General features: G+C 32.1%; 1 protein-coding gene across 2 annotated transcripts in view; it reads right to left on the reverse strand.

Annotated features, from left to right (window-relative positions):
- Positions 1 to 48: 48 nt before the first annotated feature.
- The window catches only part of LOC134721377 (alanine--tRNA ligase, cytoplasmic-like), a 40,238-nt gene continuing 15,994 nt past the window's right edge, over positions 49 to 24,292 (reverse strand). For both annotated transcript variants that reach the window (XM_063584340.1, XM_063584341.1), the window contains exons 10-23: positions 20,542 to 20,653; positions 19,755 to 19,879; positions 18,720 to 18,864; positions 18,251 to 18,420; positions 16,283 to 16,396; positions 15,876 to 16,013; positions 15,209 to 15,349; positions 14,688 to 14,800; positions 14,357 to 14,465; positions 10,541 to 10,666; positions 9,201 to 9,320; positions 2,836 to 2,922; positions 2,359 to 2,472; positions 49 to 1,466 (exon numbers count right to left, since the gene is read on the reverse strand). In XM_063584340.1, coding sequence (XP_063440410.1) covers positions 1,293 to 1,466; positions 2,359 to 2,472; positions 2,836 to 2,922; positions 9,201 to 9,320; positions 10,541 to 10,666; positions 14,357 to 14,465; positions 14,688 to 14,800; positions 15,209 to 15,349; positions 15,876 to 16,013; positions 16,283 to 16,396; positions 18,251 to 18,420; positions 18,720 to 18,864; positions 19,755 to 19,879; positions 20,542 to 20,653 — 1,788 coding nt within the window. In that variant the 3' untranslated portion in view covers positions 49 to 1,292. The remainder of the gene's footprint in view (positions 1,467 to 2,358; positions 2,473 to 2,835; positions 2,923 to 9,200; positions 9,321 to 10,540; positions 10,667 to 14,356; positions 14,466 to 14,687; positions 14,801 to 15,208; positions 15,350 to 15,875; positions 16,014 to 16,282; positions 16,397 to 18,250; positions 18,421 to 18,719; positions 18,865 to 19,754; positions 19,880 to 20,541; positions 20,654 to 24,292) is intronic.

Here is a 24,292-nt window from a genome sequence, read left to right on the forward strand (position 1 = left end):
TCAATGGAATTGAAAACTTCAAGACCATTCAAAGAAGACAAAATAAGCTTGCATTTAATGTTTTATTTCATATTTAAGTTGTCAATAACAGATCTGTTTAAAGGTACTAGAGATAATGCCATGTGAACAATTGCTAGGTGAAGCTGCATATATGTGATAATAAAGATGTTTTATCAGTGTATTCTCTACTTGTGTAAACATAATACAAGACAAATACAAAAGTGAACAATGTTTCTGTCAAAGGATGCATCTACTGTTTATCAACACTCTTTATTAAGTTATTTTCACCAACTAACTCCTAAGATCAACAAATATTTTACTGAAAGTATAGACAGTACCATGTAATCCCAATCTAACAAATAAAAATTTAACACTTTAGTTTTTCCAATACAATACATTGCAAACTTGAGATTAAATAAAATATGATGATGGACCTCAAATACCAACCTACTTCTGATGAAAGGTCTGGCAGTTATAAAACATTTGCATTACTGGTACTCTCAGTGTACCAGTTCTTAAAAAATCATGGACTTAAACTGTTACTTTTATAATCTAGTTTAGAAAGAGCTGATAATTTGAAATAGGAGTCTTGTGCTATATCCAGGTCAACATTGAAAATGAAGTTATCTACATGTTATTGTTCAGCTTAAATAATATCACACTTTTTCTTCTGAAAAATCAAATTTTTAAGCCATTTAAATGACAGCATTATCATTACCATTTTCTTTATACAAGTATGCACAAACTGACCAACTTTTATATCTATAAAATATTTTATAATAAGCACAAAATGGCCAATATATGTATCTTGTCACTTTTAAAACCTGCACCAATTTACCAACTTGTATATTTTCTAACTTTTAAATATCAAGTGACTAACAAATTTAAACAATATGGCACTTTTGGCATATGCACTTACATATATGTAATAAGTTGAAAAGATACCCATATGAATATTTTTTCACCCCCAGGTCAATAGATCTAGTTGAAACTGTTTTGAATACTTTTTTAAAGAATAATATCATAAAATTTTAGACATCCTCATAGAACTTGGTATATATCAATAACCATATAATTTGCATAAAAAAATAAAATATTGCATTTCCAACCCATAAAGCAAGATTAAAGTAAGACATACATTCAATGTGTAGTAAATGACGAGGTTACTTTCTCTTTTTGCATTTCATTTACAGAAATAAAAATTACATATTATTAAATGTCTGTTGGTAGCACATGATTTCAAAGAAAAATATCAAAAAATAAATTATGTTTTATTAAATAGTTCCCTGTTGTCATGACAACTTCATCTGAGCAAATTTTTTGGCAGTTTGTAAAGCCTCCTGAAGAGCATCACAACTTGAACCTGTGGCTTGTGCTGAAGCGTCACTGCCACCACCTTTACCACTGATCAGTGGTGCAATCTCTGTCACCCAGGCTTTAGCACTCAGTCCTGCAGCTATTGATGACTAAAAAAACACAAAATAATGATGTAGCAGTTATTAGAATTTAATGAAAAATATCAAAATAATAATCATTTTTATCTAGTTTATTAAACATCATGGTACTTGCTAATTTAAGGTCAGAAACAATTATAAGATAAATAACAATCATTTTGACTTTATCTAGTTTATTAAACATCATGGTACTTGCTAACTTAAAGTCAGAAACAATTATAAGATTTTGGTACAAAATCACAAACAGTTATATAATATACAAATGACAAAACAGTTTGTAATTTTTAAATCTACATTGTAATAAAATAATTGCTGAAGCTAGCATTTTCCTAAATTTGTTCAAAGGATAAGCAATGTCTAAATTCACAATCATTTCCAACATACCATATAAGAATGAAGTTTTAGTATTAATAAAAAGTTTTTTGCAGTAAACAAAGATATTTTTTAGAGGAGGGTTATGGGGGAATTTCTGAGGTCTTCTTTTGTTTCAGATATAGTAAGGGCTTTTCCAGAAAAAAATGTATGGAGGGGTTGGAAGGCAGTTTTTGTCGGCACCCACCACCCAGACAATTGTAATTGAGACTTAATAGTGCATTATAGTGTGAAAAGTTGCTCTGATACCCATCACCCATGTATTATTAATACAATGTGCCTTCCACCCCACCCCCCCCCCACCCCCCCCCCCCATACATTTTTTTCTGGAATAGCCCTAATATAAATGTTGCAATTCAATTATAATATGAAGTAGCCACTTTTGTCAAATTCTGCATACACATAATGTATTGGCCTCTCTTGTCAACACAATTATATGAATAGTTGAAGTCTCACCTTTGGAGCAGAGCTAATACATATACATTTATTGGTCTCTCTGTCAACACAACTATCTGAATAGTTTGAGTCTCACCTTTGGAGCTAAGCTCATACATATTATTTTACTGGCCTCTCTGTCAACTGAGAAAAACATTGCTGCAGTCTCTGGACTCAGGGCTTTGTACTGTTTCATTGCACCATCTAAAGCCTAAATAAATAAGAGTAACAAGTACAAAGATCAGATAGCATACAAATGAATTTTCATTTTTCTTGTTGTCTTTTTTATTTTGTGGTCCAAATTTTTGGTTTTCTAGTATACCTGATGGATTTTAGAATGATTGATTAATTGTTGGTTTTTTTACACCACTTTTAAGCAGATTTTAGAATGACATGTGTCATGTGCATGAAAATCAGTATCATATATTCATACTGTAATTCTCTTGAACCTGACTGTTTTTCAGCTAAGATGTTCATTACATATTTTTTGACAAAACAGGAAGGAAATTCGGAACTCAGTTGGTAAATCAAACATTTTATATTGTTATATATTTTAAAAAAAAATCTAGCATACTTTAGCTATTGATCCAGCCTTGAACTCATGAACAACAAATTTCTCATTTGGACTGGCCTCTATCATCTTCTTTGTTTCCTGCACCACCTTAAATTCAAGAAATAATTCTGATATTACAGTATCCTTTAAATATTGAGTCTAATAGGCCAGAATTTTTTAATTTGTTGGTTTACGGATCCGCTGACACGATTTTGCCGATTTCCAGAATAAAAATAAAATTGACTTATCATGCTTTTTTATTCCCGCCCACCCTAACAAATGCATTATCCCTGAAAAAAAATTAAAATATCCCCTTTTTTATGAAAGGAAATGCATAAATCACTCACAGAAGTGATGACACTTTCTGTTGTGAAAAAATGAAACTTTCAGTTTAGGTTTCTAAAAATAGACAAATCAATTATTAATGACCTTGAAATGCTGTTTGCGCAAATAATTTTTAAAACATGTGTTTAAAACCAGTTACACAATAAGTTCGTTTCCTTTATTTGTCACCAGTCCGTAAGATGCCTGTTCTCATAGAAATAGACTTGTCCAAATGTGGACAGGTGGAAGTTCAAGACATCGAGTTGAAGTACTGGATTTTAACAAATCATTTGAAATTTTCTTGTTTTCATAGATAATAAAAAAAACATCGTCCAGTTAAATAAACAAGAGGCTCTCAAGAGCCTGAATTGCTCACCTTAATTCTTTTGGTTAAATCTCTCATCAATGATTATTTTGACTTTTCAATTTATTTAAATGTTTTTTGGATCGTCCTATTTTCTTCAAAAGCCAAAAAAAATAATCATTTTCTCCTATGTTCTATTTTAGCCATAGAAGCTATGTTTCTTGACATACAAGGAAATAAAATTTATACTAGATACTCTGAAACTCATTTAGCCTAAGTTTGGCTGAAATTGATACAGCAGTTTCAAAGGAGAAGATTTTTTAAAGTAAGTCAATATGATGAACAAATTGTGAAAAAAGTCTTTAAAGGGCAATAACTCCTTAAGGGGTCAATTGACAATTTTGGTCAAATTGACTTATTTGTAGATCTTACTTTGCTTAACATTTTTGCTGTTTACAGTTTATTTCTATCTATAATTATATTCAAGATAATAAACAAAAACAGCAAAATTTCCTTAAAATTATCAATTCAGGGGCAGCAACCCAACAACAGGTTGTCTGCTTCATCTGAAAATTTCAGGGCAGATAGATCTTCACCTGATAAACAATATTTCCCACGTCAGATTTGCTCTAAATGCTTTGGTTTTTGAGTTATAAGCCAAAAACTGCATTTAAACCCTTTGTTCTATTTTTAGCGACCATGTTTGTTGATAGATCAAAACTTTAGATACAATTTACTAACTATATACCATAAGGAACATTCAGTTAAAGTTTGGAATTATTTGGCCCAGTAGCTTCAGAGGAGAAGATTTTTGTAAAAGATTACTAAGATTTACGAAAAATGGTTAAAAATTGACTATAAAGGGCAATAACTCCTAAAGGGGTCAACTGACCATTTCCGTCATGTTGACTTATTTGTAAATCTTACTTTGCTGAACATTATTCCTGTTTACAGTTTATCTCTATCTATAATAATATTCAAGATAATAACCAAAAACAGCAAAATTTCGTTAAAATTACCAATTCAGGGGCAGCAACCCAACAACGGGTTGTCTGATTCCTCTGAAAATTTCAGGGCAGATAGATCTTGACCTGATAAACAATAATACCCATGTCAGATTTGCTCTAAATGCTTTGGTTTTTGAGTTATAAGCCAAAAACTGCATTTGACCCCTATGTTCTATTTTTAGCAATGGCGACCATGTTTGCTGATAGATCACAACTTCGGATACAATTTACAAACTAGATACCCTAAGGAACATTCAGTTAAAGTTTGGAAGTATTTGGCCCAGTAGTTTCAGAGGAGAAGATTTTTGTAAAAGATAACTAAGATTTACGAAAAATGGTTAAAAATTGACTATAAAGGGCAATAACTCCTAAAGGGGTCAACTGACCATTTCCGTCATGTTGACTTATTTGTAAATCTTACTTTGCTGAACATTATTCCTGTTTACAGTTTATCTCTATCTATAATAATATTCAAGATAATAACCAAAAACAGCAAAATTTCGTTAAAATTACCAATTCAGGGGCAGCAACCCAACAACGGGTTGTCTGATTCATCTAAAAATTTCAGGGCAGATAGATCTTCACCTGATAAACAATATTACCCCTTGTCAGATTTGCTCTAAATGCTTTGGTTTTTGAGTTATAAGCCAAAAACTGCATTTGACCCCTATGTTCTATTTTTAGCAATGGCGACCATGTTTGTTGATAGATCAAAACTTCGGATACAATTTATAAATAAGATACCCTAAGGAACATTCAGTTAAAGTTTGAAAGTATTTGGCCCAGTAGTTTCAGAGGAGAAGATTCTTGAAATAGTTTACTACGACAGACGGCGGTCGACAGACAACACGGACGACGATAGATATGCTAATATTATTATTCAACCAGTTTTAATTAAGAGCTACCGACATGAATATTTTTTCTTGTCTGTGAAATGACGATTTAATTTCGTCCTTGTCCATGCATCCCTTTTTTACGGGAAATTATTAGACAATGTCATGCGATGTTTATTACAGCTGAGAAATACTATTTCATTGAACTAAAATTTAGTATGACAAACATACTATTAGAAAGGTGAAATATATATATTTATTTTGCATCATCAGTTTTATGTCTTGAAAGATCTTTTTTTTTCTTTTTTCCCGACCGACCGACCCGACTTTTTCATGGAGAAAATCTGTAAACCAACAAATTAAAAAAACGTGGCCTTAATATGGATAAATCCAAAGAAGCACCAAGGATGCAACAGCCTAGTAGTGATCTTTATAGATTTGTAGTAAAAGAAATAGATTTGTAGTGTCAAAGACACTGATGTCTATACAATCTGCCAAATATTTATGTCAAATAGTGGACAAAAAAATGATCCAAATTTCAGTCTATTTATTAATGATTTTTGTCTAAATAAACCAAAACAAAAGTGCACATGCTGAAATGTCGCCTTCTTTACTAATCATTGATACTATGTTGATAGTCCTAAATATAAAGCTTTATTACAACTGTCACATAAACTAAACATAAACCAAGAAAATTCAATATTGATCAATGAACACTGAAAATGAGGTCAAGGTCAGATGAACCATGCCAGGCAGGCATGTACAGCTAACAATTCGTCCATACAACAAATATAGTTGACCCATTGCTAATAGTTTAAGAAAAACTGACAAAAACACAAAAAGTAAACAGAGCAATGAACCGTGAAAATGAGGTCAAGGTCAAACAAAACCTGCATGACTGACATAGATCATAAAATATTTCCATACAGCAAATATAGTTGACCTATTGCATGAAGTATAAGAAAAAGACAAAAAATCAAAATCTTAACTTTGACCACTGAACCATGAAAATGAGGTCAAGGTCAGATGACCCCTACCAGCTATTCATGTACATCTTACAATCATCCCATACACCAAATATAGTAGACCTATTGCATACAGTATAAGAAAAACAGCCAAAACACAAAATCCTAACTATAACCACTGAAACATGAAAATGAGGTCAAGGTCAGATGACACCGGCCAGTTGGACATGTACACCTAACAGTCCTTCCATACACCGATATACTAGACCTATTGCTCATCGTATCTGAGATATGGATATACAAATGTACCACCAAAACTTAATCTTGATCACTGATCCGTGAAATGAGGTTGAGGTCAAGTGAAAACTGTCTGAAGGGCACGAGGACCTTGCAGGGTATGCATGTACCAAATATAGTTATCTTATTACTCATTATAAAAGAGAATTTAACATTACAAAAAATCTTGATTTTTTCAAGAAGTTACTGAACAATGAAAATGAGGTCAAGTACATTGGACATGTGACCGACCGAAACTTCATAACATGAGTCATACATACAAGGCTTCCAAAACGGTAATATATTCCTGTCATTTATATAATGTCCGTTAAAAGTCAGGCTGGGCAAAGCATGAAACAGTCATTTACTTTTTAGTTTTCAAGTCTTTTTCTGTCATTTTAACACAACTCTCGATCTTTTTCAAACTTTTGCCTATAACAGCCCCACATTTCCAATCACAAAAGTGACATGATGACTAATTACTATCAAAACAACCCCTACTTCAATACTTTCTAATTTTAATCAAGGCTAATTAGTTTTGGACAGCTGAAAACTACCTGTTCAGGTGACAGGTAAACTATAATTTTCAGTACCGGACATGGTATAAATTAATCAGTCTATTCACAATTATTTTCATACATTTCAGCGGTTTGTATCCAATTGATTTAGTCCAATCTATTTAAATTATAATAAATACATTTATAAACATGATTTGATGACATATCTTAAAATGAAAAATCGTCAGAACTACGTTGCATGAACAAGAACACGTGTGTACATGTGCACAGGTGGGAAATTTAAAAATGCATCCTACATTTCTTCAAAAATGCTAAAATTATCATTGATACCTTTATCTAACGTTTATTTCAAGTATTTTCTTGAAGAAATAACGTGGAAAGAGCTTCTTCGCTCAGTCGTGCTTTGTAAATGTACACAGATTTTACGTATCCGTTTATGGTCCATGTTTTACCATTGTCAAGTCAACATCCGGTTTGGGAAAATGTGACTTTAAAAAACTAAAGTAAAGTTTTTGACAACCTCTTTTTGCACAAATAAAGAACCTAAGGCAGATATGAGCACGCTGATGTGCACACTTTGGATGATGCACTGCCAATTTTAACAGTTTATGTCAGAACATCAAATTCATATCAAAGTAAAGATAATATTGTTTTTTTTTAATCTAATGTCAATCATTGGAATGGCCATCAGATTACCATAATTGCCTTTTGTGACTTATTCTTAGAGATTAAAATCGGGATCAGATATAAAATGTCCGGCTGGCTCAAACAAATTTTGGAAGCCCTGCATACATATTCAAAGTATGAAGCATCCAGGTCTTCCACCTTCTAAAATGTAGAGCTTTTAAGAAGTTAGCTAACGCCACCACCAGATCACTATCCCTATGTTGAGCTTTCTGCGACAAGCTCGACCAAAACTATAGGAAACTTTTTCATCCCTGATGATGTTATCCACCAAAGATGTGTATAACTCTGCTTTATGAACCCCAAAAATTGTCCTAATTTGCCAATCAATTTTAAGATACGGTTACTATAAGATCATGTTATGCAATGGTATTTTCAAGCTAAAATGTGGACACATGGTTCAAACAAGAATGTGTCCAAATAACACCAATACCCCACTCACACTATCATTTTCCATGTTCAATGGACCGTGAAATTAGGTAAAAAATCTAATTTGGCATTAAAATTAGAAAGATCATATCATAAGCAACAAATGTACTAAGTTTCGAGTTGATTGGAACTCAGCTTCATCAAAAACTACCTTGTCTAAAAACTTTAACCTGAAGCAGGACGAATGGACGATGAACAGACGGACATACAGACCAGAAAACATAATGCCCCTCTACTATCATAAGAGGGGCATAAAAACAACATATGAGAACCAAAATTTGAAGAAAAATTTCAGTCTTTCAAGCTGCTAAAGTCCTTTACCTTAGACCCCAAAACTAAAAGGAATCTCCTGCATGCCATGAGGTAATAGTAAACCAAGTTCCGTAAAACTTTGATTCAAAGGTTCAAAATTAATAAGGGACTTTCTTTTCTAATTGAGTGTTATCAAACCAAAGTAAAGATATATTCCGAATGAATCCAAAGATTGTACTGGAAACCAAATGTTTGAACCAGGACATAGGGACAGCATTCATCCTATTCATATTAAGATGTGTTATAAAAAGATAGGAAAAAATCATTTTTAAATAATTTTTCATATAATAAAGACTACCACTGATGAGGTTCCTGACTTGAGATCACCACATTTAGAACTATTTAAAAAAAAAAAATACTTAACCATTCCTCGCTTATCTCAATTAATGGACCCAAAAAGGTGCATTGAAGAAGTCACGATAAAAATAAGTTTTAAGGAGGTACATAACACTTAAGGGAGATAACTCTGTGAAAATCAGTATAATATTTTAATCATATTCTATTGTTAATGAAATATAAAGCTTCTCAAGGATTAAAATTAGTGGTTATCAAATGTTATATATTCAATGAATTTTTTCCTATAAATGTGGTTCAAGTTTTTTTGAATTTTGTCAAAGTGAATATTTTGTCCAAGTTTTATGACCAAATTATTTTAGTCAAGGTGTTTGGTATTATATTAAATCTACTGCATACAATACCAAATAATCTAATTTAATCATGAGCAAAATTCATACCTCCTCCATAACAGCAGCTTTTCTGGCTTTGTCCAAATCATCCATTTTCTTCCTTAGAGGTTTCAGTTCACCTCTCAAGCTATCTTTCTTCCAATAAGGGATCACTGACTGTGAAATTTCCTTTAAAAGCAAAAAAACATCATTGTTCTTTATATTACGGGTTTGGTTTTTAGCCGTAATTTTAGTAAACTATTTTAAAACAAAAGTTGCTGTGTTTGCTTTATTTAATTCCTTTTATGAATTAAACTTTAAACTACAATGAGATGTCTGAAGTAGATTTATTTTTTTATTTTACTATACTTTCAATTCATTTGTTTTACTTCATTTGATACATTTTAGTCTACTTGTTTAGTTTAGAAAGTCAATTTATTCGATGAATAAACTTTAATTTAATTGTTACAAATCTTTCAGAACAAAATGATGTGGCCTTCATAAGTAATTCACATGGTTTAGAGAGCAAAAAAGTATAAATACATCATGACCTTAAGGGGACCCTTAAAAAATGGGACAAACCGGGATACACTTACATCATCAACCTGTACTATAAGTTTTGTTAAAGCCTTGTACAAACAGGGATACACTTACATCATCAACCTGTACTATAAGTTTTGTTAAAGCCTTGTACAAACAGGGATACACTTACATCATCAACCTGTACTATAAGTTTTGTTACAAACAGGGATACACTTACATCATCAACCTGTACTATAAGTTTTGTTAAAGCCTTGACAGACAGGGATACACTTACATCATCAACCTGTACTATAAGTTTTGTTAAAGCCTTGACAGACAGGGATACACTTACATCATCCACCTGTACTATAAGTTTTGTTACAGACAGGGATTCACTTACATCATCAACCTGTACTATAAGTTTTGTTACAAACAGGGATACACTTACATCATCAACCTGTACTATAAGTTTTGTTACAAACAGGGATACACTTACATCATCCACCTGTACTATAAGTTTTGTTACAAACAGGGATACACTTACATCATCCACCTGTACTATAAGTTTTGTTAAAGCCTTGACAGACAGGGATACACTTACATCATCAATCTGTACTATAAGTTTTGTTAAAGCCTTGACAGACAGGGATACACTTACATCATCAACCTGTACTATAAGTTTTGTTACAAACAGGGATACACTTACATCATCAACCTGTACTATAAGTTTTGTTAAAGCCTTGACAGACAGGGATACACTTACATCATCAACCTGTACTATAAGTTTTGTTAAAGCCTTGACAGACAGGGATACACTTACATCATCAATCTGTACTATAAGTTTTGATAAAGCCTTGACAGACACGGACAGACAGGGATACACTTACATCATCCACCTGTACTATAAGTTTTGTTAAAGCCTTAACAGACACATCTTTACTCTGTAATCTGTTGTCTATCTCCTTCTTCAACTCATTAATACTCTTTTCCAGGACACCAACCTTATGCCAAGCCTAAAATAGTTACAAATGACATTTAGAATAATCATTTAATTGTCAACTTATAAAATATTCTTTTCCAGTACAGCTACCAATACCAAGCCTACAAAAATACAAATAACTTTGGGAATAAAATAAAAGTAGTCATTTTTCATTACTCTAGGTTTGATTTAGAATTTCAAGAGTAAATTATTAATTTAACAATTAAGTTTATTCATTGCAAATTTTTCCTTTGAAAATACTCTATTAGTACATGTACTAGATTTAGGTCGAGAGACACATTTTCATGATTTATATCTTCTAAATTAAACAATTTAACACAGAATTATCATCTTATTATAACTGTTAAAGAAGGTTGTCTACATATAAACAACAAGTGAAACTGCGAGCTACTGCTCACTGATGATACCCCCGCCGCAAGTGGATAATATAAATAGTGTAAAAATATGCAAGTGTTTTGTAAACAGGAAGTTGTCGAGTGATGAATCTGAAAACGCATCACACAGTATAGCTGACTTATATAAATCCTGAAACCAAATTTCAGAAATCCTTGTATTGTAGTTCCTGAGAAAAGTGTGACAAAAATTTTCAACTTGGCTATCATGTGTAAAATCATACAAGTGTTCGGTAAACAGGAAGTTGTCAAGTGATCAATCTGAAAACGCATCACACGGTATAGCTTACTTAGATAAACCCTGAAACCAAATTTCAGAAATCCTTGTATTGTAGTTCCTGGGAAAAATGCGACGAAAAAATAAATAGTGTAAAAATATGCAAGTGTTTTGTAAACAGGAAGTTGTCGAGTGATGAATCTGAAAACGCATCACACGGTATAGCTGACTTATATAAATCCGGAAACCAAATTTCAGAAATCCTTGTATTGTAGTTCCTGAGAAAAGTGTGACAAAAATTTTCAACTTGGCTGTCATGTGTAAAATCATACAAGTGTTCGGTAAACAGGAAGTTGTCAAGTGATAAATCTGAAATCACATCACATAGTATAGTTGACTTAGATAAACCATGAAACCCAATTTCAGAAATCCTTGTATTGTAGTTCCTGAGAAAAATGCGACGAAAAATATTCATGGGACAGACTGACTGACGGACGGACGGAAGGACTGACGGACGGACAGACAGAGGTAAAACAGTATACCCCCCCCCCCTTTTTTAAAGCGGTTAAAGCGGGGGTATAATTAAGGATTTTGTGAACCAATACTAGAGGATCTCAAGAGCCTGTGTCTCTCACCTGTATGTACTGATGCTTTGGAAATCAAGTAAAGTAAGGTTAAAATCATAATTAATAGTACAGTACATTCCGGTTATTTGCATAGCCTATTTGTCAGACGAAATTATGCAATAAAGCGGAGTATGCTTATATCCGAAATGCCAAATTACGGAGTCAAATAACATCGATAGTACAGATCAGCAAAGAAGAAAGATGAAAGATGAACGTCCATAGTCCACTTACAACATATTGAATGCTTATTTATTCTAATAAAAGTTATTTGTCTAGTGTCATACATTTTATTTCATTGTGTATTCTTTCAATAAAGTTTATAAACACATTTTGTTTTAGTTTATTTATGTACCGACTTTTCCTTTACCTGAGATACAAAAATAAAATTGTTCTAAAAATAGATTTGTTTCTATGACCCGGATGTACAAATTACATTGTTACACTTTGTTTAAAATAAACTGTTTAACAATACTACACAGTTTATAATCATTGTAAACAATAATTGTGCAATGAACTGCCTTTGATATTCAGTATTTACCGATTACACAGTGATGTGACTGTTACATTAACATCGTTAGTTTCGTATATGCAAAGGTGATGGGGCCCTGCACGGGTTATTTGCTGGACACGAGTATTGAAAGTGAGAAAATATAATAATCAGAAGTTAATTTTCTTTTAAAAAATTATTAAAAAGGAAAGATTGATGTATAAAATTCGTCAACCATATATAAATGCCCTGTAATATTTAACTTAAATGTAGATTACCCAAGCTGAATTACGAGATTACACATTGAATAATGATCGATAATTAGCAGGCGTTAATGTTTTAAACTTCACCCAAAATGTGGGGCCCAAAATGTAATCTATGAACAATGTTTGAAATTCAATCAACAATTAACACCTTTTGAGATAGATCATAGAATGATTGTGTTTTACAACAATCAGCTGATTGACATTTTTATGACCTCGAGGCTTAAAATAGAATATGGGAAACTTTACCTGTGTACACATCGAGGCCTTCTCTATAATCATATAAACACGAAAGATACTGTTTTAAAACTTTATTTGAATAACACACAAGTAAATGTGAAATAATAATGAAAATTATGATGCATTCAAGAAAAAATATACTTACCAAATTGCCGTTTCCGGTCAATAATCTCGTCAGTTTTAACTGAGCATATCTAGCTGGCGATTATTTTCTATGCAATAAACCGAAATGCCACTTGGAAGGCTATGCATATAACCGGACACTTTAACATTAGGTGAATGGGAAATGGTTTTGTGCAGGAGAAAAGTATGCAATTAACCGAATTATGCTATTAAGCGGTATGCAATTAAGTGGAATCGACTGTATTAGATATAAGATATAATTAGATACTATAATATATCTAAGATAATAAATAAACAGCTGCGCCATGAACGCATGATACCCCTTCCTCTAGTGTGTGAATTTTTATGCAATAATCAAAAATAGTGCCTAACATATGGCACAACATGTGAAAAAAACCTTTTTATACAAAACACTCAATAACTATAAAATAATATTTTTAATCATCACCAAAAAGTATGCAGATCTTTAGAAAAATATAACTAAGAAGTGTTTAAAGTTTTAAGCAATAATCATAAACTGTTTTAGAGATACAGCGAGACATGTGAAAACCTCCCATTTTTTATACAAAAAAATCAATATCTCTAAAATAAAATTTTGAATCAAAACCAAAAAGTATACAGATCTTTAGATTAATATAACTAAAAAGTGTGTAAAGTTTTAAGCAATAATCATAAATCGTTTTAGAGATACCATGTGACATGTGAAGATCCCTCTCCTTTTTCTTACAAAATTCTCAATAACTCAAAAATAAAATTTTGAATCATTACCAAAAAAATATACAGATATTAAATTTAATATAATACCGGACTACAGGAGTTTGTCAAGTTTTAAGCAATAATCATAATTTGTCAGATTTGCTCTTAATGCTTCAGAGATATAAACCAAAAACTGCATTTTACCCATATGTTTTATTTTTAGCCATGTCAGCCATATTGGTTGTAAAGCAGGGTCATCGGATACATTTTTTTAAACTACATACTCTAGTGATGATTGTGGCCAAGTTTTGTTAAATTTGGCCTAGTAGTTTTAGAGAAGATTTTTGAAAGTTTAACAGACTATGATGACGACAACAACGGGCAGGTGAGCTAAAAAAGTAGAGTAAATACTGGCAAAGCTTTATAGCATAGACCTGCTTCAGGATAAAATATGGAAATGACTGTTTTATAGAAAAACTCTCAAAATCAGACAAATGCAAGGTCTCATTGTCAAAGGAATGTCAGTCTAAAATACAAACTTTGTGGGTGTTTGTGTCATTGGGGTGCTGCCTCTATTTTTTTCTAGTATCATTGAAAATCTTAGTAAACTTTTCCTAAGTGTTGGGGTCTCATATAAAATGACAAAAAATTCTACAAACCTTTTGTGCTTCAGTACCAGTAACAGCTATAATTCTTCTGATTCCCTTGGATATAGCCTCTTCTGACACAATGACTAGTTTACCTATATGTCCAGCTCTTCGTAAATGCCTATAAAGAATGTATTTTTGTAAGTAATATCAACAGATCCATACAGTTGTTTCTATTCATTTATTTACAAACTTATCTCCCTTAGAAGCTGGTTGAATATTTTTTAATTAGACTGGAAACAATTTATTTCAAATTTAGTAATTTTCTTTTCAGTGTTACACCTCAATCTATTGGCCTGTTTAATGGCTGACCTATGCATGCCTAAGTGATAAAAATACTAACGTTCCTCCACAGAATTCTACACTTGTGAGAGAAGCCCCTGGTCCCATTGGATCTTTAACTAAGTCTTCAACTGATATACCTATAGATAGAACTCTGACTGGATCTGGATACACCTTAAAAATTAAATTTCCTTATTAGTATACCATGCATTTCATGTGAATTAAAAACGGTTTAAATTTATTTTCATCTACCAATTATATTAAAGGGGCACTAGCTACGAGATATAGAAAGAAAAAAAACCACATATTTTTTTTTGTTCATTCATTAATGAGAGTGATAATAGTGAAATACAAATTCACTTTTGGCAGCTCAATTGGTAAAGTTTTTGCCAAAATAAGAATTTATTCACTTGCAAGTGAATAATTTGACATTGTTAAATCCATTTTCATTTGAACTTCAATTGAACCTCTTAACTAGAGATTGGTAAAGTATGAACTATGCCTGTTCTTCTTTTATAAAGCAAACTGTTTAACTTCAATGAAATACATGTAAAAATAACAATTTATGAAACCTGAACTTACCTCATCAAAGACAGCTCTCAATCCCTGTATAGATTTGGCATCAGATAATGGAGTCTCTCTAGCAAATACTGCCTCATTTTTTGAAGCCACATTGTTAACAATATCTTCAACAGCTTTAACATCTTTTACAGACATAGCACCCTGAAAAATGTAACCGGTCAATTTTAAATGAGTGATTTGTACATAAAATAACAGCATTTTTGTTAAAAAAGTATACTAGTCTGGCTTCAATATTATTTAAAATTCTCGTAAATTCTGTAAATTTCATCTAATTTTAACAAGGTTTTCAACAAAAGAAAGCGCCATATTTACACTTTCATCCAGGTATTCAACAAGTAAAGATAATTAGTATTTGCAATGTTTTGAGCGAGAAACATAAAAGAGGTATTCTGATCCTGGTAAACAGGATTCATCGGTGAAAGGGTTGAGGTCTTTCCAAAAGAAGGTAATTGAAAATTGAGTCAATTATTTTTACATCTTGGCAAATATTGTCAGGTTCCAAAGTAAGAATGAATCCTTCCTGTTGTCCTCTAGATGTATTTAAGTTATTTATGTCATTTGGGTTGCTGTCTTCATATTTACTAGGGTAATTGGAATAGTTCTTTGAATCCTAAAAAAAATCTCCTTTCCTGCTAATGTAGTTATAGTTTCAACCTAATGTACTCACTTTTGCAGTAAAATCAAATCTGAGTCTGTCAGGAGCTACTAAGGATCCTCTTTGGTCAGCCTCCTTTAAAACTTCCCGAAGACCATAGTTTAACATGTGGGTACCTGTGTGATTCTTCATCACAGAACTTCTTCTAGTCTTTAATATATCAATTCAGAATTTAAATTCTCAATATCTACACACCCTTCATCATTAACATTATTACAAATCTGTATCAGGATTATCCAAAACAAAGTTTATATTTGATAAATGAAAACAATCACATAGATTTTGAACACAAAAAAACGAAGTTCTCACTACATATATTATCTAAATCATAAACTTTTAAGGAATCATTATAATCTGACATACAATTTATAGTTTTCTAAGGAGCTTTAACTCAATTTTTCATTGCATATAAATCTTACATTGTCTATAGTTAATTGTACAACATCTCCCACTCGTAATGTGCCTTCTATGTGTCCTACATGTAATACATAACCTCCTCGTACTTGTACGTTCTTCACTTTAAATTCTATTTCCTGCAATTAGAAATATATCTCAAATCTACTCTTTAGACAAATTGGATCTAAGTGTAGCTTTTAAATCAAATTCAGAAAGGATATGGGGAATGTGTCAAAGAGACAACAACTCTAGAAATGAGTAAAGTCTACTCATTCCAACACAGGTATACTCATAGGTATATGTTAAAGGGTGAAGGAATGATAGCACTTACCTCTTCTAATAGCAAAGATTTAAAGGGATTTTTTTGGATGGGAAATTACTATTGCAGTGTAAAAATAAAAATAAATCATATTTACACAGATATTTGTTTATCTGTAATGATAAAAGCCTACAATTGTTAGCATGCCCCCCCCCCCACCCCCCATGCCTGAATTTATTTTATGTTCCTTGAAAGTTCACAGAATTATGTGTGTTTTTTTGGTTTGTATTAGTGATATTCATTTGCAATCAATTACCTGCTGGTCAACAAAGTTTTATGTTGTTTACATTTTTAATAATACAATAGTTATTTTTTTTTTCTTCCATTCAGCAAAAAATATGCACAGTGAATATTTAAACTGCCCATTTTGTCACATCACGGAACTAGAGGCTCTAAAGAGCCTGTGTCGCTCACCTTGGTCTATGTGCATATTAAACAATGGACACAGATAAATTCATGACAAAATTGTGTTTTGGTGATCGTGATTTGTTTGTAAATCTTACTTTACTGAACATTCTTGTTGCTACAATTATCTCTATCTATAATGAACTTGGCCCAGTAATTACAGTGGAAAATATTTTCTAAAAATTTACAAAAATTTATGAAAATTGTTAAAAAATGACTCTAAAGGGCAATTACTCCTTAAGGGGTAAACTGACAGTTTTGGCCACAATGACTTATTTGTAGATCTTACTGTGTTGAACATTATTGCTGTTTACAGTTAATCTATATCTGTAATAATATTCAAGATAATAACCAAAAACAGCAAAATTTCCTTATAATTACCAATTCAGGGGCAGTAACCCAACAACTGGTTGTCTGTTTTATCTGAAAATATCAGGGCAGATAGATCTTGACCTGATAAACAATTGAACACCTGTCAGATTTGCTCTAAATGTTTTGGTTTTAGAGATATAAGGCAATATCTACATTTCGCACCTATGTACTATTTTTAGCCATGGTAGCCATCTTGGTTGGTTGGCAGAGTCATGCCACACATTTTTAAACTAGTTACCTCAATGATGATTGTGGCCAAGTTTGGTTAAATTTGGCCCAGTAGTTTCAGGAGAAGATTTTTTAAAACTATACTAAAATTTTAGACAAATGATTCAAAATTGACTATAAAGGACAATAACTCCTTAATGAGTCAACTGACAATTTTGGTAGATCTTACTTTGCTGAACATTATTGCTGTTTACAGTTTATCTCTTTCTATAATAGTATTCAAGATAATAACCAAAAACTGCAAAATTTCCTTAAAATAACATATATGGGGGCAGCAACCCAACAACAGGTTTTCCGATTTGTCTGAAAATTTCAGGGCAGATAGATCTTGACCTAATAGACAATTTGCTTTAAATGCTTTGGTTTCAGAGTTATATTAAAGCCAAAATCTACATTTTACCCCTATGTTCTTTTTTTAGCCATGGCAGCCATCTTTGTTGGTTGGCATGGTAACGCCTCACATTTTTTAAACTAGATACCCAAATGATGATTGTGGCCAACTTTGGTTAAATTTTGCCCAGTAGTTTCAGAGGAGAAGATTTTTGTTAAAGTTTACAGACGACAGACACCAAGTGATGAGAAAAGCTCACTTGACTTTTCAGGTCAGGTGAGCTAAAAAGCAATGAGAAAAAAACCTGCATCTTTAACAACAAACCAATTATTTTACCTCATCATTTTCCTTTACAATAAATCCTTCATCATAAATCTGTCCTCCTTGTTCAGCATAAAAACAGGTCTTATCTAACAGTATACCACATTCCTGAGGAGTTGTTACTTCTTCTACAAACTGTTTATCATACCTAAGGGCTATAATCTTTCCTGTGGTAGGTTCAAAATCTGGAATATATCAGCTAAGTGTGAACAATTTTGTCTTTCTTTTTCATTTTTCATTCACAGATTTTTTTAATTTATCATACATGTTTTTAACTTGATCATTGAAATGATGGCAACTTAATTATATCAATAATATTTACCTTCATGACAACCTTTCTACTACATTTCTATGTATAAAATAAAAAATGCTCTTCTATGTGTTAGCTGATCATTTATCAACATAAATTTCAGCAGTAGCTAAAATACATATTTAGAAAAATCTTTCCTTGAGATAAGATTTTGTGTGAGTATAAGTAACTTACTATAGTTTCCCTCATCATCGGCAGTATAACTATGTTTAGGTGAATCGTCTGTTGGTGGAACTCCTCTGTTCTGTAAGTCACTGATAGCATGTACATCCAACATGATCCTATCATCTATAGTTGATCCCGTTCCTTGAGACAATATCTGAGAAATAAATTATTAATAACAAATACCTCTAAAATATTCATGTCCTCATAACTCAGAGGCGGATTTAGGGGGGGGGGGCTTTTTAGGAAAAAATTTGATTGCTTATATAGGGAATCACTGAAGCATGACTGGAGCGGGCCCCCTCTTAGGTCAGTCAGTGAGCCCCCTCTTAGGTCAGTCAGTGGGCCCCCACTTATGAAAAATCCTGGATCCGCCACTGGTCCTCCAGTGTATGAATCCACAAAATAGAAACTTTAAAAAATATACAGTACAGATACATGTATCAATGAAGTTCATTTTTATTTAATCTTATCAGATACTATTTTTGAAACAAAATAGTTAGTATAGCTTAGATTCAACTTTATCTTGTTGTAGTTTCCATCAACATCTTTGACAAGTTGGCTCTGATGGAAATCAAGTTAATCTCAAGTCAAATCACCTAATTCAAGCTGTTTGAAAATATAACTGTATAAAGTGTTATCATTCAACCATGAAAAAGATCAGAAAACAAACCTGTATGTCATCCACATTTATATATGAGAGAGTTTCTTCATATGTTAATATTATCATGATTATGTGGCATATAACTTTACTTTGATGTTATTCCACATTATATGATAGAGTTTCTTCATATGTTGATTGTATCATGATTATGCTGCATATAACTTAACTTTGATGTTATTTTACATAAAAAATATTTGAAAAAAGCAGTCAAAGTTATACAAATTAGTGCTGTTTCTTTTTCACTTGCATCTGAATCTTTTGTGTAACCACATGTTTTTTTACAATATAAATACCTTAAATCTAAGATTACAAACCCATGATCATGTAAACAAAAGTGCAATCATGAAATAGAAAAACCTTGTTAGGTAAATACTAAGTGATACCTGAGACTGAATCTTTGATTCTTCATAACTTTTCATATCTACAGTAAGACCTTTCTCTTCCGCCATCAACTCTGTGAGATCCACAGGGAATCCGTAAGTATCATACAACCTCCATGCTATATCACCTGTAATGAATAGGTATATGTATCCGTAGTAAAATTTAAGTACAGAATGATAACATGATAACATGAATTTCTTGGCAAGTGACCGTACTGAAGCAAGCTTAAAATGGGAAGATTAATTATCTATTTAAAAAAAAAAAGATTTTGATAATAACCTAGATTCTACAACACACATCCTGAAAACTAAATCAACATTTACCACTGACTGGTCCTCTAGTTTTTATCATTCATCTAAATACTTCATCTAAATACTTCATCTTAATACTTCATATGTATTCATTTTCTTATATAGATAAGCCAATTCATACATATACAGATGGTTATTTATGTTGCAGCTTGCTGTCTCATCTACATATACTCTATATCTCCTTTATTAATATTCCCCATGACAAGGCACTGATATAAATTTCATTCAATCATCCGTATCAGAAAACATCTCTGACCAAAGTTTACAAGATGTAAAGTCTTTTAATGCTTGAATGCTGTTAATTTAATTGGCTGTTTCAAACAGCTTCGGTGCAGGAGTTTCTCGATGCATTGAAGACCCATTGGTGGCCTATGGCTGTTGTCTGCTCTATGGTTGGGTTGTAGTCTCTTTGACACATTCCAAATTTTTATTCTCAATTTTAGTAAATTAATTTTGTATAAAACTCTAATATAGCTACCTGGTAATGTTTTAGTATCTCCCAATTTTCCAATAGTTCTTTCTAGTAGCCGTCTGCCTCTGGTTAATGTCTTCAAAAACTGTTCTTCTTCTTCATTTATTATTTCTTTGATCTGAAAATTCCATTGGAAAAAAAGTGTCATCATACAACTTTAGTAGAATTTCAATGATTCAACACCTAAGGAACTACAAAATACATTTTAATATTTCATAAATAGAGATATCAATATTCAGCAAATCTTTTCAAAATGCATATCTATTAAATTCAGTCAGAGCTTTGAGCTACTTTAGTGCACAACCTTTACAAAAAAAAAACCAGATGCTCCGCAGAGGCAGCTTTAAACGACCGCAGAATTGGAACCCTGAACAGTTGGGGTAAGTATGAACACAACATTCAAGCTTGATACAGCTCTGAATTTGGATTGTGATTACAGCTAATCCATTAATGCTAGCAAGACAAATCTTTGTTTGGCTTGCTTGCTTTGCTTGTATCAATGTTTGCTCAAGCATGACAATTAAGATAGGCGGGGCTTCAGCATGTATACATCATACTTAAATTTTATTGGACGTTATGTTTGAAGTTAAGGACACTAAATTTTAAAACATCACAGGATGACAAATATAAAGCACAATCGTAGAAATGGAAGCCATAAAATTTTATTTGTTTTTTTCTCGAAGATATGCATTTTCATCATCCAACTGAAAAGACTGTCGTCAAGTACTTTTAGAAAAATAAAATAGCTATTCGAACACACCTACTCTGATTTAGTGATTCATTACATAGGTATTTCATTTGACCCATATGTGTCATCTTTTAGTACTGTGATTTATTTATGTTATAAAGTCAACCTGTATCAGATGATAGAATCTGAAGCGAGATAATGTATCAAATGTTCTTCCTTTGTACGTTTTTTAGACAAATTATTCATCTCAAACACACCCTAACATAAGACGGTTCGCTCGATTGTCTCTTTTTGATACAATTGTTACCAATTTTTTTCTTTTTTTTTCTTAAGTCACGTAATGGAAGGACAGACACAGAAATAGGTAAACTTATAGATTGATAGGTTCTCTGTCTGTATTAATTTTTAAAAAATGGAGGTATTTTCTTCATCCAACTTGATAGATAACCATGTCGTCGACTTGATATCTACACTGTTCTGCTTAACTATGTAATAAATAAATTGAAAACTTATGCAAACGGTTGTTTTTTTTACAATAAAACACTTCGTATTTGAGAAGAAAATTGTTCTTTTATTTGTTTCTATTCACTTTTTAAAAAATTTCTTACTAAAGTAAACATAACAGAAAGCACTTATCGCCTTCTCTATAAACAAAGAATACTAGTAATCAGTTTGAAGGTTTACAAGCAAAATTAAACAAAATCGTGCAATATTCAATAACAATAGACATAATAAATGAAAGGGATACATTAAGTCATCCCCCCTACTTAAGTTATCCCTTTTATTAGAAAATCAAGTGCACCTTCTTATGTTAGTGTGTGTTTGAGATTAATATTTTGTGTTGAAAACGTTCAAAGAAAGAACATTTGACACATCTTCTCGCTTCAGATTCTATCATTTTTATATAGCATAGCTACAGGTTGACTTTATAACATAAAAAAATAACAGTACTAAAAGATGACATATATGGGTCAAATGAAATACCTATGTAATGAATCACTAAATCAGAGTAGGTGTGTTCGAATAGCTATTTTATTTTACTAAAAGTACTTGACGACAATCTTTCAGTTGGATGATGAAAATGCATATCTTCGAGAAAAAACAAATACAATTTTTTGGCTTCCATTTCTAATATTGCGCTTTATATTTGTCAACTTGACAGTGATGTTTTAAAATTTAGTGTCCTTAACTTCAAACATAACGTCCAATAAAATTTAAGTATGATGTATACAAGCTTAAGCCCCACCTATCTTAATTGTCATGCTTGAGCAAACATTGATACAAGCAAAGCAAGCAAGCCAAACAAAGATTTGTCTTGCTAGCATTAATGTATAAGCTGTAAATAGTTGACACAACATAAGTTACTGACACAGAATAAATGTGGTCTAAGAACTTAAACTTAAAAACTTAAAAATTTTAAATTGGACATTTACCTATTATGGTCCAATATCCAATACATGGTTAGATTCAGCATATCAAAGAACCCCCAATAATTCAATTTTTGATGAAATCAAATAAAAGTTCAATTTTGGACCCTTTAGACCTAAAGGTGGACCAATTTGATAACAGGGCTCAAATATCAACAAGTGAAACTGCGAGCTACTGCTCACTGATGATACCCCCGCCGCAAGTGGATAATATAAATAGTGTAAAATTTTGCAAGTGTTCGGTAAACAGGAATTTGTCGAGTGATGAATCTGAAAACGCATCACACCGTATAGCTGACTTATATAAATCCTGAAACTAAATTTCAGAAATCCTTGTATTGTAGTTCCTGAGAAAAGTGTGACAAAAATTTCAACTTGGCTATCATGTGTAAAATCATACAAGTGTTCGGTAAACAGGAAGTTGTCAAGTGATCAATTTGAAAACTCATCACACGGTATAGCTTACTTAGATAAACCCTGAAACCAAATTTCAGAAATCCTTGTATTGTAGTTCCTGAGAAAAATGTGACGAAAATTTTCAACTTGGCTATCATGTGTAAAATCATACAAGTGTTCCGTAAACAGGAAGTTGTCAAGTGATCAATCTGAAAACACATCACACGGTATAGCTGACTAAGATAAACCCTGAAACCAAATTTCAGAAATCCTTGTATTGTAGTTCCTGAGAAAAATGTGACGAAAATTTTCAACTTGGCTATCATGTGTAAAATCATACAAGCGTTCGGTAAACAGGAAGTTGTCAAGTGATCAATCTGAAAACGCATCACACGGTATAGCTGACTTATATAAATCCTGAAACCAAATTTTAGAAATCCTTGTATTGTAGTTCCTGAGAAAAATGCGACGAAAAAAATTCATGGGACGGACTGACTGACGGAAGGACGGACTGACGGACGGACAGAAGGACGAATGGACGGACGGACAGACAGAGGTAAAACAGTAACCCACCCCCCCCCCTTTTTTAAAGCGGGGGTATAAAAATCTAAATACATGTTTAGATTCAGCATATATCAAAGAACCCCATATATTCAATTTTTGTTGAAATCAAACAAAGTTTAATTTTGGACCAACTTGAAAACTGGGCCTATAATCAAAAATCTAAATACATGTTTAGATTCAGCATATCAAAGAACCCTAAGGATTCAATTTTTGTTGAAATCAAACAAAGTTTAATTTTGGACCACAATTTGGACCAACTTAAAAACTGGCCCCATAAGCAAAAATCTTAATACAAGTTTAGATTCAGCATATCAAAGAACCCCAAGGATTCAATTTTTGTTGAAATCAAACAAAGTTTAATTTTGGACCCCGATTTGGACCAACTTGAAAACTGGGCCCATAATCAAAAATCTAAGTACATGTTTAGATTTCAGCATATCAAAGAACCCCAAGAATTCCATTTTTGGTGAAATCAAACTAAATTTAATTTTGGACCCCGATTTGGACCAACTTGAAAAGTGGGCCCGTAATCAAAAATGTAAGTACATGTTTAGATTCAGCATATCAAACAACCCCAAGAATTGAATTTTTGTTAAAATCAAACTAAGTTTAATTTTGGACCCTTTGGACCTTAATGTAGACCAATTTGAAAACAGGACCAAAATTTAAGAATCTACATACA

The sequence above is a fragment of the Mytilus trossulus genome, chromosome 6 (genome assembly GCF_036588685.1).
Source record: "Mytilus trossulus isolate FHL-02 chromosome 6, PNRI_Mtr1.1.1.hap1, whole genome shotgun sequence".
In the NCBI taxonomy this organism is placed as follows: Eukaryota; Metazoa; Mollusca; class Bivalvia; order Mytilida; family Mytilidae; genus Mytilus; species Mytilus trossulus.